A 17018-nucleotide genomic window follows, 5' to 3' on the forward strand; every position below is an offset into this window, starting at 1 on the left:
AACTAAGCAGTTTAAAGTTAACTGTTAACTGTTAATTTTTATGTGCCTGCTTTGGTTTATCGTTTGTTCAGCTTGCTCATTGGTTCATATTCTAGCCAACCAGAGCAAAAAATTTATGCGCTTTTTTCAACCAGTCTGGAGCAACTTTAAGTTTTGCGCGTTTTCCCGCGCTCGGCCTCGGTTTCATGTTTTAAAAAAATTCTGATTGGTTCATTTTCATTTTCTGCATTTGTTGTGATTGGTCAGATATCGTTAGTTTTCGTTCACCACTTAGATTCAGAAAAAGGCACCATGCCATGTTTATGATTATTGTCGCTACCTTGGACATCGCACAGGCTTGTAGAGAATACAGGCTTCATTAAATCAAAATACCGCCCATCTTTCTTCAGACTTAAAAGAGTCCCAATTTTCTTTCTTAAGATTGTAGCGGAAGCGAGCACGAGGCGCAAATAACCGATTCATAGTCAAGCTGATTTGAGTACATTCTGCTTTTGTTTTTACCAGGCGTACAAGCTTTCTAGAGGTCATGTATGGGGGCTAATTACTCTTCTATGTGCCTGTACGGCAGTGATATCTGCTGTTTTGGTAAGTATATCTTACTATATCAAAGAGTGGCAATGCGTTTACTGCGAGAGGGAATCCTTATGTACAGTTGACAAAAGCACTGGTCGGCGTTAGAGCAGCCGCTACCTTGTATAGGCGACGGAACGTTTGGTGTAACTTTTCTAACGCGCGATAAAAATCCCGTTTGAAGCTGTCTTGCATAGGCGATGGCACAAAATCGCTATAAAAGTATTTTCAACTTGCGCTGCAATAGAAAGTCGCATCGCCTTCTCCATGCAAAATCATTCGTTACGCCGTCGCTATTCAGGCAATTAAACTGAAAGGGAGGTTTATTTATTGCTGTTTCACTTTAAACAGGATAATGTGACAGTCATCCTGCTGTTGACACCAGTTACAGTAACGTAAGTAGAACATCGTTCTTTTTTAAAATGTCATGTACCAACTGTTAGCAGGAATCAACAGCAATGAGATACGAAAAGAGTTTAGAGATGGACGGAGAATCACCATCGAGAATGTTGGCCGAGTGTCATAAAGATTAAGATAACAGTATTCATTTGTAAAATATCGAAATTTGAACAGTGATAACTTTGAAACCTTATCTTTTAAGTAATTTTATTGTTTTTTTTGTTTGTTTTTTGGCAAATTTCTGTCGTTTGACTGCTGTTGAAGTAAACACTGAGTATATATAAGAAATGATTATATTCCAGGTTGTGTCAAGTTCTTAACTTGAATCCTACGAATATCCTGATAGCCGAAGTGATTTTTTCTAACATTGGTGGAACAGCGACAGGTAAATGAATTTCTGTTATATTCAGTGCCACATTTGAGTTTGGTTGAGCTCGATAATTGGTCTAAAAAAATCTCGTGCAATTTGCTCTAATCAGTCAGAACTAGGTACGTGTGTTACGTGTTTTCCCGCGCTTGGTACTTGTTGGTACTTCCCGCGCTTTGCAATGGCCATATGATTCCCGCGCTTGCCAGTAGTTTCATTTTTTATTCGAGTTCTGATTGGCTCTTTACTCTATTTGCTTCATAGTGATTGGCTTTATGATAAATTTACTTTTACTGTTTATTACAATAGTCATTTCGGTGATGTTGTAGTTCTCAAACCCTTTATTAGTTAGTAAACTGTACTGTCTTGCAGTTTGCTCTTGCGAGTGTTTATTTAATTTTGTTTCTTATAGCAATTGGTGATCCACCTAATGTAATTCTTGTTTCTAACAAGGACCTACAGACACATGTAAGTTACTGACTCGGCTCCTTCTAGCTCTACTACCGTATTTATTCGATTAAGCGCCCAACCTCGAATAAGCGCCCACCTCGAATAAGCGCCCACCCTGAAGGTAGAAAAAGTTTATAAGCGCCCAGCCTCGAATAAGCGCCCACCCCCCCACCTTCCTTAAAAAAAACCCTGAAGTGCACAAGAGGAGTATTGATTATTTTTGAAATTGCGAATGAAATTGGCTTAGTACTACTTCTTCGAAGACCGAGTTTCCTTAGTATTTTACAAAAACTTTCAAATTGAATGAACAGTTAAAGTTTTGCTTTGGTACGTCTCAACGCTTTATTATTATTCATTGTTTTGTTGCACAATAAACTAACTACTTGCTAAAAATGGTGAAAATTTAATAAGCGCCCAGCTTCGAATAAGCGCCCACCTCTAATAAGCGCCCACCCTCAAGGTCCAAAAATTTAATAAGCGCCCAGGGCGCTTAATCGAATAAGTCAATAAAAAAATGACTTGTATTTACCTTATCACAGTTATCCTGGGCCGGGTTGTTCAAAGCACGATTAAGCTAATCCAGGATTAGCGCAAATTTTGATTTTAGCTTAACAGCCTTTTAGTGAGATTTTCTGTTTATATTTTCTACCCTTCAGTTTTGCCGTTCAGTAATCCCAAACTCTACAAAACGTAAGCAACAAAATCACTTTTATACAAGAGAAATCGAACTCTTGATTTACACTTAATCCTGGGTTAGTGTTAATCAGCTTTCGAACAACCCGGCCCAGATGAATTAAGTTTGTCTCTGAATGTTAGAGTTATACCATAGTTGAAAAAAACCTTCGTGGTCTACGTTCTGAATTAAACTCGGGACGGCTAAAAAATGTACCAAGATATAAAAAGCACGTGCAGACTTACTTTTAACTTTAGTTACGTTTTCGTTGCCGTCGTTGTGTTGGTTTACTTTAAGTTGAGTCTTGGCAGCATTTCTCTTGCCAAGAGCTAACAAGCCATGAACGTTTGATGTACCAGTGCTAAGCTATTTAGCATTTCCAAGGTATGAGTCTTATTTTCGGATCTATCAGGAGACAGAACTGTGCGACATTTTTTTTCCAGAGTTATTTGTCATTCTAACTGCTAAAACAGATTAAATTTCATTTTAGGGTATCACATTTGCAGATTTCACGAAACACCTTGTTGCAGGGATAGTTTTCTGTCTTGTGGTGGCTTACGGAGTTTTAAGGTATTTTTGAAACACTCTGTTGTTAGGCTGGTGTCCATGTATTTGCTGGTGTAGATGAAACTTCACCATGCACCAAATAATTTTCATCTGGCTTCAGTTATCTAATTTCCTTTTCCATCGATCACGCGGAAAACCGACAATTCGTTTTCTCAGTTTGAACAACAACTTTGAGAAAAAATGTTCACGATAATGATATCATGTAATGCTAAAAGTTTAATTAACAATTAACCTCTATTTTAAATGTTTTCTGTCTTCAGGCTTCTGTACTGGAATGTAAAAATTGTCAATGACGATCCGCCTATCATTGAAGGTATACTATAACAGACCACAATTGTATCTTACAGGGGTGCTGTTATCTTTGAGTACCAAACAGTTTTAAAGGAACTGTGTCACGCACTTTAGCCAAATTTAGGCATAGCAAATGGCCATTGAATTCGGTAAAATGTAAAATAACCACATAAAACAGTAAAGGAACATTTCAATAAGACAGCATGTACAATAGAGGGGACTTATTAAGAAATTGAACTTCCAGATGGGGTGGGGTGGGGAAGGCTTTTTAGATAGGGGGGCTTAAAAGAGAGGGGTGGGGGGCTTAACAGAGCTTCTTACTGTATGTGTAGCTCAACACATCCTGAGTGTGTTGCTTCTGTTTTGTGCAGAGCTAAAACGAGAAGCCGAGATCTGGAAGCGATCAGCTGATCGCCTGCCAGTTGTCTCCGCCGAAGAGAAAACTGTCAAACTGTTGCTAATGCAGAAGGCCATGGCTCTTGAAAACATTGTCAGAAACATGAAAAGAACCATGTAAGTAACGATTTGTTCATTTTTGGAGGGTTTTAAAATTATCGTAGTAAGTACTCCCTCTTACATTGTTACTATGTTTCGGTAATATGATGAATTGTAACATGGTAATACGATGTTAACTTATTAACATATAACATGTTAACGTGGTTAACCATATAATGTTAGTGACGTTAACGTGTTAACATAGTAATGTGTTGACATGATGTTAACACGTTAACATGTTATTAACGTTTTAACATCATGTTAACACGTTTTAACATATTAACGTTTTAACATGTTAACACGTGTAAGCGTGTTAACGTGTATCCATGCTTCAGGAATTTCAATTCCACTGTCCCTGTTGATATTATTAGGGTGAAGTCTTATGTGAATCGCCTCTTTGACCCGGCGTGTGTACCAGTGTGAGTCACGATCAATAAACTTTACCTCATTCCAAAGCGGGTAGTGTCCGGTGTTGTTGGTGTGCTCTGCAACGGCGGAAGTCTGGGTGCGGGCGAGTCGGATGTCCCGGTCGTGTTCTTTGATCCTATCTTGCATAGGTCTTCCAGTCTCGCCGATGTAAACTTTGCCACATCCACAGGGAATTCTGTAAACAACGCCATCTTGCTTAGTCGAATCAACAGCGTCTTTCGGCCGTACTAGTTGTGATCGTAGTGTAGTTTCCGACTTGAAAACAGCGCGTACGCCTTGTTGTTGTAGGCAGCGGCGAAGTTGCTCAGAAAGACCTTTGACATAAGGTAGAACGGCAGTAGATTTAAACTCAGCCACGAATTCAGCACTGGTGTTCGGTTTTCTAGTCTTGGTGATCTTCTGCAAGAAAGAAAAAGGATAACCATTAGATACAATGTTAACATGGGTTAACATGTTAACATGTTAATTCAGTAACAATTATTGGATGAGGTTGAGCATGATAGCGATAGTTATCAAGGCCAAAGTTTCTGTTATCTGCCGAAGCCGAAGGCTGAGGCGGATAACAGAAACTGAGGCCTTGATAATTATCGCTATCATGCGAAAACCGAATCCAATAATTGTTTTATTATGCACATTCCTGAGCTGCACTTGTAAAGACAAGAGCGCGCACAAAAAAAATGATCAATATACAACAGTCAACTTGTAAGTAAACAACTTTATTGTTTATATACTTTTATAAGCTTACAACCTTTCGTCACTTCTGCATGCATTAAACTATTGTCTGTAGGTATGACATCACTTCTACATATGTAAAATCTAATGTCTGTAGGTATGACGTAAGAGAAACAGCAAGCAAGAATTAGCTGCGTGCTTATAGCCAATCAAAATCAAGCTAGTGACACCAATGTATAATAACATCGGTTAACATGTTAACCCATGTTAATAGGTTAACGCGTTAACATAAAACATGTTAACATGGGTTAACACGTTAACATGTGAACCCATGTTCAAATGGGTAACATGTTTACATGTTAACACGTTAACATCTTAACATGGGTTAACATGGTTTAACATCTTAACGTGGGTTAACATGTTAACACGTTAACATGGGTTAACATGGGTTAACATGTTGGGTTAACATGGGTTAACATGTTAACATGTTAACATGGGTTAATAACCTGTTAACATGTTAACCCATGTTAACATGTTAACATGTTAACATGAGTTAACAGGTTAACATGTTAACATGGGTTAACGGTTAACATGTTAACAGGTTAACATGTTAACTTCTTAACAGGTTAACATGTTAACTTGTTAACATGTTAACCTGATAACATGTTAACAGGTTAACATGTTAACATGAAGAATATTATTCTACATGACACGAGCGTGGGACAAAGAAGTCCCCGACGGGAATTGAACCCATGGCCTCGATTCCCGTCGGGGACTCAGATTTTTTTTTCTTTGTCCCACGCTCGTGTCATGTAGAATAATATTCTTCACTATTTATCACCGAGCTTAAAATCTACCATCTTTATTATTTACTACAAATTTGATGATTTCGACATTGCTGATCCTAGCAGTATGCAGGACGCGTGTCACATATCAACATGTTAACAGGTTAACATGTTAACATGGGTTAACATGTTAACAGGTTAACATGCGTTAACATGTTAACATGGGTTAACATGTTAACGTGTTAACATGGGTTATACAATGATACAATGATGTTAACACGTTAACATCATGTTCTCAAAGTCATCAATAATTCATCAAGTTAAAACAAAGAAAATTCATAACCGTGAAGGAGGTTTGGATACCCGGTCTTAATTAGCATAGATTTTTACGATTTTATTTCTCCGTTTACTCTGTGGCTTTCTCTACTCTGTAACATGTTCACCATGACACGTGTAACCATGTTAACATGTTAACCTGTTAACATGTTAACCCTTTAACCTGTTAACCCATGTTAACATGTTAACATGTTAACATGAGTTAACATGTTAACAGGTTAACAATGTTAACATGAGTTAACATGTTAAGAATGCCGGTCGCTTAGAATCCAACATTTCGAGGCAAGAGGATGGAACTTCGATTTCTTTCATACTTTTATGTTAGATAGGCTAGGGTATAACTTAAATCACTGTATAGTTCTTTCGATTGAATATCCTTTTATTTTAAAGAAAAATGCAAATAACAAAAATCCGTTAAAATCGTCATTTGAGGCGCTTAATTATTCATGATTTTTGCACGAGTTTGAGAGCCTCGCATGCAAAAACAAATCACTCTACCGTCTTTTAAACACTCAAACCATAGTTAGCAATCTTTAAACATCTACTGAAATGATTTTGGGAAATATTGCGTTGTTCTTTGTATACAAAATAATTTTATTTCGAAGGCATACAATTCACTGCCGTAAAAGTACTTGGTAAATAAAATTAATTTTCACCATGTGCGAAACCTTCAAATCGTTTAAGCTTCTGGTGGTTGAATGTTAGAAGAATGGTGTATAAATCCCTGTAAAAATTTCTCCGGGCAAATGATTAAAAGCGACGTGAGATCTTTTCGAATTCGGTTAAATATGCAAATATTTGACCTTCCGCGGTCAACTTTGAAGTTACGGGTCAGAAATAATTTTTGTTCCGTGTTCCAAGTCCTAACCCATTTAAGACCAAATTTAGCATATGAAAAAAATATGTAATTTTCTAACCTTTATCTGCTGTAAAAGGTAGGTTCGAAGGCCATTTTAGCATGATTACGGCTCTTATCATTCGTCGCATCTGAGCTTCGTTTTCCTTCCGCGGTCAACTTTGAAGTTACGGGTCAGACATGAATGACATGAATATTTCAATCCGTGCACAAGTCACCCCCATTTTGGGTCAAAATAATCACACACAAAAACATTATGAAATATTCTAACCTTAATCTGCTGTAAAAAGCAGGTCCGAAGGCCTTTTAAGCACGATTTCGGCTCTAAGCATCCGTAGTAATTTGAGCTTCGTTTGTGTAAGTATGTCATATTTAGTGGTCGAAATCCAATCTGTGATCAACTTTCGGCGCTTCTCGTCACCACTGCATCTTCTTCGACCGCGGCATACGCCGATTGTTAGTACTGCCTCGTTAATAGTACACAAAAAAATAACATCCTATCGCTAAACGGCATGATGTCGGCGCTTACAGTAGCTTACAGTCCCATCTTGCAATGGGCCGTCTGTTCGTCACGCAATACTGTGTCATGGACATTTTTTTAGGGGGTGGTAGGTGGGTGTGGGAAAGGTTGAATATGCGGAAATGCTTGATTTAATACTTAATGACAAGTACGTACTCGAGCCAGCAACAACAACAACAACAACAACAACAAGTACAGTGATATCTTTAGGCAGACAAGATAAAGCACACGTACTGTCAGTTGATAAGCGTTTGGTACAGTGTAATGCAACTGTTCGCGAATTCGGTTGCTCGCGCGGGCTTGGTTGTAATACGGGGGGTGGAAGGAGGATATAAATCTTTACTAAACAAGTAGATTTTTTAAGTAGTTATTCCCTTTTTTACTGTAGAACCGAAAACGAAGAGAAAAACTCGCGTCTATGTTTTTTTGGGGGGTGAGGGGGTGGGGGCCGGGGGGGTTCTTGGCTGGTTGGTTAGCAAAGTTTTATTTTTTTTCACAAAGATGCCTAACCAAATATCGCATGTCCTGTATAAATGGTTAATGATAGAAGTAACGATAAGTTTTGATTTGTTTTTTCGTGATCGAGTGGCAACTTAATAAAAACATTGCATCGCAATTTTTTTTCGCCCTACGGTAAATCTGGGTGACCTGTGGCTTCGGGTGGTCATTCGTCAACCTGTAACAAAGTACTTTCTTGGGGTCATGATGTCTAAATTCAACAATAACTAATTTGAAGTTTAAACGAAATTAAAACATGTTAAAAAAACTCAGTGCTAAAACTCTATGCTAAAAAGGATAAGCAAATTGCTATGGCAATTCGGCGTGTTAAAAAATCGCCAAATTTAATTTAGTGGCTTCCTAAGTAAACAAAACCTTAGTTGTGCTAGTTATTGGCACCGTCTGTTTGCTTAAAGGCAGCGCGTGAACAATTTTTTCAAAGTTATACAGTCTTATTATAGTAAAGAAGTAAATGGTTTGAACCCAGTATCAGTTCGTTAAGTGTGATCGTCCGGGTGAGAGTTGCTCTGAAAACTCTAACCTGCGATCAGGCTTTCTCCGCCGCGAGAAAAATAACGCCTGATCGCAGGTTATGAAAACTTCGGGATAGGGAATATTTTTTGAGGTTCTCGATCCATAAGTAGGGTATCATTTTGGCAATGTGTTCCGGTGTGATCCTTAGATAGGGTACCTAAATTCTATCAGCTAAAATAAACGCCCAGCTAAACGAAAAAAAGGTATCTTAAAACTGAACTTTTTGTTCAAGTATTAGTAAAGCGATTTTATAAAGATTTGTGTTTTGTCGTGTGCGGTTAGCCGTTATTTGTGTCGGCAAGGAACGCTTTTTCTTCCCTTGAATAGATTGTTATTTTTCGGTTTTGGGCCTTAACGAAGTTTTCAAGAGCTGCCTTGAAAACACCAAACAAATAGCTAGCTTCTGAAGTTTGGTTTTTCACGGGAAAGAGTCATGTTAGAGTTAACTAAATTAATACTGGGACTTGTGACTGCTGATGTCCTTCTCACACGACAGTAGAGGAGCGATTTCAGTGAGACGCTTTCGATCTTTAGAATTAAAACCGCAAACTCCACGAACAAGGGCCTTAAAAGAACAACAACCTTCCATTTCCAGTGAAATAAACTGAACTTTGAAAAAATTGTTCACGCGCTGCCTTTAAGCAAACAGACGGTGCCAATAACTAGCACGACCAAGGTTTTGTTTTTTTAGAAGCCAGAGGTAAATTAAATTTGGCGATTTTTTCACACGCCGAATTGCCATAGCAATTTGCTTATCCTTTTTAGCATAGAGTTTTAGCACTGAGTTTTTTTAACATGTTTTAATTTCGTTTAAACTTCAAATTAGTTATTGTTGAATTTAGACATCATGAATTCGACAGTATGTTCAAACCGGCACCCCAAGAAAGTACTTTGTTACAGGTTGACGAATGACCACCCGAAGCCACAGGTCACCCAGATTTACCGTAGGGCGAAAAAAAATTGCGATGCAATGTTTTTATTAAGTTGCCACTCGATCACGAAAAAACAAATCAAAACTTATCGTTACTTCTATCATTAACCATTTATACAGGACATGCGATATTTGGTTAGGCATCTTTGTGAAAAAAAATAAAACTTTGCTAACCAACCAGCCAAGAACCCCCCGGCCCCCACCCCCTCACCCCCAAAAAAACATAGACGCGAGTTTTTCTCTTCGTTTTCGGTTCTACAGTAAAAAAGGGAATAACTACTTAGAAAATCTACTTGTTTAGTAAAGATTTATATCCTCCTTCCACCCCCCGTATTACAACCAAGCCCGCGCGAGCAACCGAATTCGCGAACAGTTGCATTACACTGTACCAAACGCTTATCAACTGACAGTACGTGTGCTTTATCTTGTCTGCCTAAAGATATCACTGTACTTGTTGTTGTTGTTGTTGTTGTTGCTGGCTCGAGTACGTACTTGTCATTAAGTATTAAATCAAGCATTTCCGCATATTCAACCTTTCCCACACCCACCTACCACCCCTAAAAAAATGTCCATGACACAGTATTGCGTGACGAACAGACGGCCCATTGCAAGATGGGACTGTAAGCTACTGTAAGCGCCGACATCATGCCGTTTAGCGATAGGATGTTATTTTTTTGTGTACTATTAACGAGGCAGTACTAACAATCGGCGTATGCCGCGGTCGAAGAAGATGCAGTGGTGACGAGAAGCGCCGAAAGTTGATCACAGATTGGATTTCGACCACTAAATATGACATACTTATACAAACGAAGCTCAAATTACTACGGATGCTTAGAGCCGAAATCGTGCTTAAAAGGCCTTCGGACCTGCTTTTTACAGCAGATTAAGGTTAGAATATTTCATAATGTTTTTGTGTGTGATTATTTTGACCCAAAATGAGTTAAGACTTGTGCACGGATTGAAATATTCATGTCATTCATGTCTGACCCGTAACTTCAGAGTTGACCGCGGAAGGAAAACGAAGCTCAGATGCGACGAATGATAAGAGCCGTAATCATGCTAAAATGGCCTTTGAACCTACCTTTTACAGCAGATAAAGGTTAGAAAATTACATATTTTTTTCATATGCTTAATTTGGTCTTAAATGGGTTAGGACTTGGAACACGGAACAAAAATTATTTCTGACCCGTAACTTCAAAGTTGACCGCGGAAGGTCAAATATTTGCATATTTAACCGAATTCGAAAAGATCTCACGTCGCTTTTAATCATTTGCCCGGAGAAATTTTTACAGGGATTTATACACCATTCTTCTAACATTCAACCACCAGAAGCTTAAACGATTTGAAGGTTTCGCACATGGTGAAAATTAATTTTATTTACCAAGTACTTTTACGGCAGTGAATTGTATGCCTTCGAAATAAAATTATTTTGTCTACAAAGAACAACGCAGTATTTCCCAAAATCATTTCAGTAGATGTTTAAGGATTGCTAACTATGGTTTGAGTGTTTAAAAGACGGTAGAGTGATTTGTTTTTGCACGCGAGGCTCTCAAACTCGTGCAAAAATCATGAATAATTAAGCGCCTCAAATGACGATTTTAACGGATTTTTGTTATTTGCATTTTTCTTTAAAATAAAAGGATATTCAATCGAAAGAACTATACAGTGATTTAAGTTATACCCTAGCCTATCTAACATAAAAGTATGAAAGAAATCGAAGTTCCATCCTCTTGCCGCGAAATCGAGAAATTGTCTGATTCTTAGAGACCGGCATTCTTAACAGGTTAACATGTTAACATGGGTTAACAGGTTAACATGTTAACATGAGTTAACATGTTAACAGGTTAACATGTTAACATGGGTTAACAGGTTAACATGTTAACATGGGTTAACAGGTTAACATGTTAACATGAGTTAACAGGTTAACATGGGTTAACATGTTAACATGGGTTAACAGGTTAACGTGTTAACATGAGTTAACATGTTAACATGTTAACATGAGTTAACATATTAACAGGTTAACGTGTTAACAGGTTAACATGTTAACATGAGTAAACATGGGTTAACAGGTTAACAGGTTAACATGTTAACATGAGTTAACATGTTAACAGGTTAACATGTTGACATGAGTTAACCTGTTAACCCATGTTAACCCATGAGTTAACATGTTAACATGTTAACATGGGTTAACATGTTAACTGTTAACCCATGTTAACTGTTAACCCATGTTAACATGATAACATGGGTTAACAGGTTAACATGTTAACTCATGTTAACATGTTAACCTGTTAACATGTTAACCTGTTAACCCATGTTAACATGTTAACATGGGTTAACAGGTTAACATGTTAACCTGTTAACCCATGTTACTACCATTTTCGAGCGACCGTGAAAAGCAAACTTTTTTCTGCGTTTTCTCACGTGTAAAACATTCAAGTTTGTCTAGACAAACTGTCGCGTTTTACAAGTAAACCATTTAACGTTGTTTAACGTAAAAAATACTCTCAAAATAAAATAAAAAAATAAACAATCGCTGATCGCTGTCACAACAATTGCCAGAAATGTAGAGCCGCCCTTTTCTGTCGACATTCATTGAAGAAATATAAAAAGTCGACGCAAAAGTTTTCAAAACCATTGTTTCATGTGCAGAAACACACCGGCGGAGCTGTCAAACTTGACATGTTGACGCTCCAAACGTTAATTGGTTCAGTTGAAAAACGCGACGGTTTGTCTAGTCAAACTTGAATGTTTTACCCTTGAAAAAACGCGGAAAAAAGTTTGCCTTTCACGGTCGCTCGAAAATGGTAGTAACATGTTAACATGGGTTAACAGGTTAACATGTTAACATGTTAACATGTTAACTCGTGTTAACTCATGTTAACATGTTAACTCATGTTAACATGTTAACATGAGTTAACATGTTAACATGAGTTAACATGAGTTAACATGAGTTAACATGTTAACATGAGTTAACATGTTAACCCTTTAACCTGTTAACCCATGTTAACATGTTAACATGGGTTAACAGGTTAACATGTTAACTCATGTTAACATGTTAACCTGTTAACATGTTAACATGAGTTAACATGTTAACCCTTTAACCTGTTAACCCATGTTAACATGTTAACATGGGTTAACAGGTTAACCCATGTTAACCCATGTTAACAGGTTAACCCATGTTAACCCATGTTAACCTGTTAACCCATGTTAACATGGGTTAACAGGTTAACATGGGTTAACAGGTTAACATGTTAACAGGTTAACATGTTAACATGAGTTAACATGTTAACAGGTTAACATGTTAACATGAGTTAACATGTTAACATGTTAACTCATGTTAACATGTTAACCTGTTAACATGTTAACCTGTTAACATGTTAACTCATGTTAACATGTTAACCTGTTAACATGTTAACTCATGTTAACATGTTAACCTGTTAACCCATGTTAACATGTTAACCTGTTAACATGTTAACTCATGTTAACATGTTAACTCATTAATACTCTTTATAAATTCTGAAACACAGAATTTAACACGTTACGCACACGCTTCCCCAAACCGAAGGACAAACTCACAGCATTCCAGTCTAGATGTGTAGTTTACAGAGTTAACTGCCTTGACTGCAATTTTACCTATTATGGACAAACGGACAGAGCGTTAGCTACTCGAATTAAAGAACATCAAAGAGCAGTCCGTGTTTGCGACAAAAACTCTAAGATCGCGCAACACGCGAACACGTTTGGCCATGATATGGATTTCAATCGTGCAGCGGTGGTGGACAAGTCAGGCGATTACCACAAGAGGCTTTTCCTAGAAGCGTGGCATTCGCAGAGGGACCAGAATGCGGGAAATGAACACATAGATATCCCTGATGTATATAAGTCACTTACATAATGTTCAATAATGTTGTCGAATTGTATTGCTGTGTTTAGGGGCAAAAAGGACGAAAAACATAGCAGCTAATTGTTGAATTAACCCATGTTTACATGTTAACCCTTTAACCTGTTAATCCATGTTAACATGGGTTAACAGGTTAACATGTTAACAGGTTAACATGTTAACATGGGTTAACATGTTAACATGCGTTAACATGTTAACTCATGTTAACATGTTAACCTGTTACAGAGCGTTTCACAAAACTTTTGACAAACGGCTTGCGAAGTTCGTTTGAAACTTCCGAAGTTCGCTGCGAACTTGGTAATTTTATTACATAGTTGTCAATCAAATCGCGAACTTCGAAACGAAGTTGCGAATTTCACGTGCGACGAAGTTTGCAAGTTGCGAAGTTCGAATTGCTTTCAACGAGACAGTTCCAAGTCTTCCGTCTATTTTCGATTGTAATGGCAGACTTGTCGAATTGTATTGCTGTGTTTAGGGGCAAAAAGGACGAAAAACATAGCAGCTAATTGTTGAATTACTCTCAGCGAACGGAATTATTTACAAGTAGACTTCAGGTGAAACGTCTCACTTTGGATCAAGTCGATATGATGTTTTCAAAGAAACTAAGCTTACCTTTCGATGCAAAACACTCGCTGATGTATCAAGTTGATTTGCTGAAGGAAGAATCACCGCTCCCAATTAATTCAAGTGCAGAGCGAAGAAATATTTGTGAAACTAAAACCAGCGGAGAATTGCAGTCGAAGGTGGAAATGCGCCAGGTAAGTTGTTTACGTATTTTTACCACCGAGAAGTTTCGTTAGTTTTTGACTTCAGTCTATGACAATTAATTTTCTTTTTATTGTGGCATTTCAATCGAAAATAGACAGAAGACCTACTTGAAAGCAACTCGAACTTGTCATCTTGCGAACCTTTTAGCTGCACGTGAAATTCGCAACTTCGTTACGAAGTTCGCAATTTTATTGACAACTTCAAAATGAAATTCTCAAGTTCGCGGCGAACTTCGGAAGTTTCAAACAAACTTCGCAAACCGCTTGTCAAAAGTTTTGTGAAACGCACTGTAACATGGGTTAACATGTTAACATGGGTTAACATGTTAACATGGGTTAACAGGTTAACAGGTTAACATGAGTTAACAGGTTAACATGTTAACATGGGTTAACAGGTTAACATGTTAACAGGTTAACATGTTAACATGAGTTAACATGGGTTAACAGGTTAACATGTTAACAGGTTAACATGAGTTAACATGTTAACAGGTTAACATGTTAACAGGTTAACATGTTAACATGAGTTAACATGTTAACAGGTTAACATGTTAACATGGGTTAACAGGTTAACATGTTAACAGGTTAACATGTTAACATGAGTTAACCTGTTAACCCATGTTAACATGGGTTAACATGAGTTAACCTGTTAACATTTGTTAACATGGGTTAACAGGTTAACATGTTAACATGTTAATAGTTAACCTGTTAACCCATGTTAACATGTTAACATAGGTTAACATGTTAACCTGTTAACCTATGTTAACATGTTAACATGGGTTAACATGTTAACCCTTTAACCTGTTAACCCATGTTAACATGTTAACCCTTTAACCTGTTAACCCATGTTAACATGGGTTAACATGTTAACATGGGTTAACATGTTAACATGCGTTAACATGTTAACTCATGTTAACATGTTAACCTGTTACAGAGCGTTTCACAAAACTTTTGACAAACGGCTTGCGAAGTTCGTTTGAAACTTCCGAAGTTCGCTGCGAACTTGGTAATTTTATTACATAGTTGTCAATCAAATCGCGAACTTCGAAACGAAGTTGCGAATTTCACGTGCGACGAAGTTTGCAAGTTGCGAAGTTCGAATTGCTTTCAACGAGACAGTTCCAAGTCTTCCGTCTATTTTCGATTGTAATGGCAGACTTGCCGAATTGTATTGCTGTGTTTAGGGGCAAAAAGGACGAAAAACATAGCAGCTAATTGTTGAATTACTCTCAGCGAACGGAATTATTTACAAGTAGACTTCAGCTGAAACGTCTCACTTCGGATCAAGTCGATATGATGTTTTCAAAGAAACTAAGCTTACCTTTCGATGCAAAACACTCGCTGATGTATCAAGTTGATTTGCTGAAGGAAGAATCACCGCTCCCAATTAATTCAAGGTAAGAGTGCAGAGCGAAGAAATATTTGTGAAACTAAAACCAGCGGAGAATTGCAGTCGAAGGTGGAAATGCGCCAGGTAAGTTGTTTACGTATTTTTACCACCGAGAAGTTTCGTTAGTTTTTGACTTCAGTCTATGACAATTAATTTTCTTTTTATTGTGGCATTTCAATCGAAAATAGACAGAAGACGTACTTGAAAGCAACTCGAACTTCTCATCTTGCGAACTTTTTAGCTGCACGTGAAATTCGCAACTTCGTTACGAAGTTCGCAATTTTATTGACAACTTCAAAATGAAATTCTCAAGTTCGCGGCGAACTTCGGAAGTTTCAAACAAACTTCGCAAACCGCTTGTCAAAAGTTTTGTGAAACGCACTGTAACATGGGTTCACATATTAACGTGTTAACATGGGTTAACACGCTAAAACATGTAAACACATGTTCACATGGGTAACATGTTAACACGTTAACGTGTTAACATGTTGACTTGGGTTAACACGTTAACGTGTTAACATGGGTTCACATGTTAACGTATTAACATGGGTTAACATGGGTTAAGCACAAGCGCGATCACGTTAACATGTAAACATGAGTTAACATGTTAACATGGGTTAACATGTTAACATGGGTTAAGCACAAGCGCGATTACGTTAACATGTAAACATGAGTTAACACGTTAACATGGGTTAACATGTGAACCCATGTTAACATGTAAACGTGTTAACATGTTAACATGTTAAGATGTTAACGTGTTAACATTGGTTAACATGGGTAAACACGTTAACATGTTAACATGGGTTAACATGTTAAAGATGATTTCCAGTCCGTACTGCGCAGACTCGGGGTTTGTTTACGTTTTTGTTTTGAATTCGTTGAAACGTTACACTTCGGTGAGTCATACATGACGTTTTTTAGTCCGCCATTACAGTTCGTTTCGTTCAAGAAGTTCCGATGAGCTAAAACGTCGGTTTGAAATAGCGTCAAGGTTCTTCTACTCGTTATTATTTGTTCTGCAAGGATATCTATCGTTAATAATGAAGAAAAAGGTAAGTTTGTCGCGGAATTTTTAGTTTTGCTTGTAAACATTCCCTTCGTGTGGGCTCACATAAACATTGCAGCCGAGATTGCGCAGTACGGACTGGAATTCATCTTTAAGAGGAAATCCGCCAGGACTTCGAGTAGTTATTGGACAAAATTATGTACCAAAACTATTTACACCTGATTACAAACTTTTTTGTTACTGCTTCAAATATCTTATCAAAAGAAATCTTTTCTAACAACACCAAACATCGAAAACACATTTTGAAGTTCCGCTGAATTACAAAATGGCTACACGTGAGATTTTTCCTATACCTTGTGAACTTTGAAATTCATTTTCTCAGACTCTGATAAGAAATTGTTGTTGGTGTTATCACGGATAATTACTTACATCTTTACCTTTTATTAAGGGTAGGAAATAACGCAATAGGATTTAAATGATCCTGAAAATTGATTTTTGTCCAACTTTAATAAATATTACTCGACTTCCTAGTGGATTCCGTCTTAACACGTTAACATGGGTTGACATGGGTTAACATGTTAACA

At 37.5% G+C, this 17018-nt stretch overlaps 1 protein-coding gene across 1 annotated transcript in view; it reads left to right on the forward strand.

Annotated features, from left to right (window-relative positions):
- Window positions 1–17018, forward strand: part of LOC144653623 (P protein-like) — a 33246-nt gene that overhangs the window by 9889 nt on the left and 6339 nt on the right. The window contains exons 12-18 of the mRNA XM_078513674.1: window positions 505–585; window positions 922–965; window positions 1272–1354; window positions 1749–1804; window positions 2950–3029; window positions 3287–3339; window positions 3689–3830. Of these exons, the coding sequence (XP_078369800.1) occupies window positions 505–585; window positions 922–965; window positions 1272–1354; window positions 1749–1804; window positions 2950–3029; window positions 3287–3339; window positions 3689–3830 (539 nt within the window). The remainder of the gene's footprint in view (window positions 1–504; window positions 586–921; window positions 966–1271; window positions 1355–1748; window positions 1805–2949; window positions 3030–3286; window positions 3340–3688; window positions 3831–17018) is intronic.

The sequence above is a fragment of the Oculina patagonica genome, chromosome 5 (genome assembly GCF_052425735.1).
Source record: "Oculina patagonica isolate OP01 chromosome 5, crgOcupat, whole genome shotgun sequence".
Taxonomy (NCBI): domain Eukaryota; kingdom Metazoa; phylum Cnidaria; class Anthozoa; order Scleractinia; family Oculinidae; genus Oculina; species Oculina patagonica.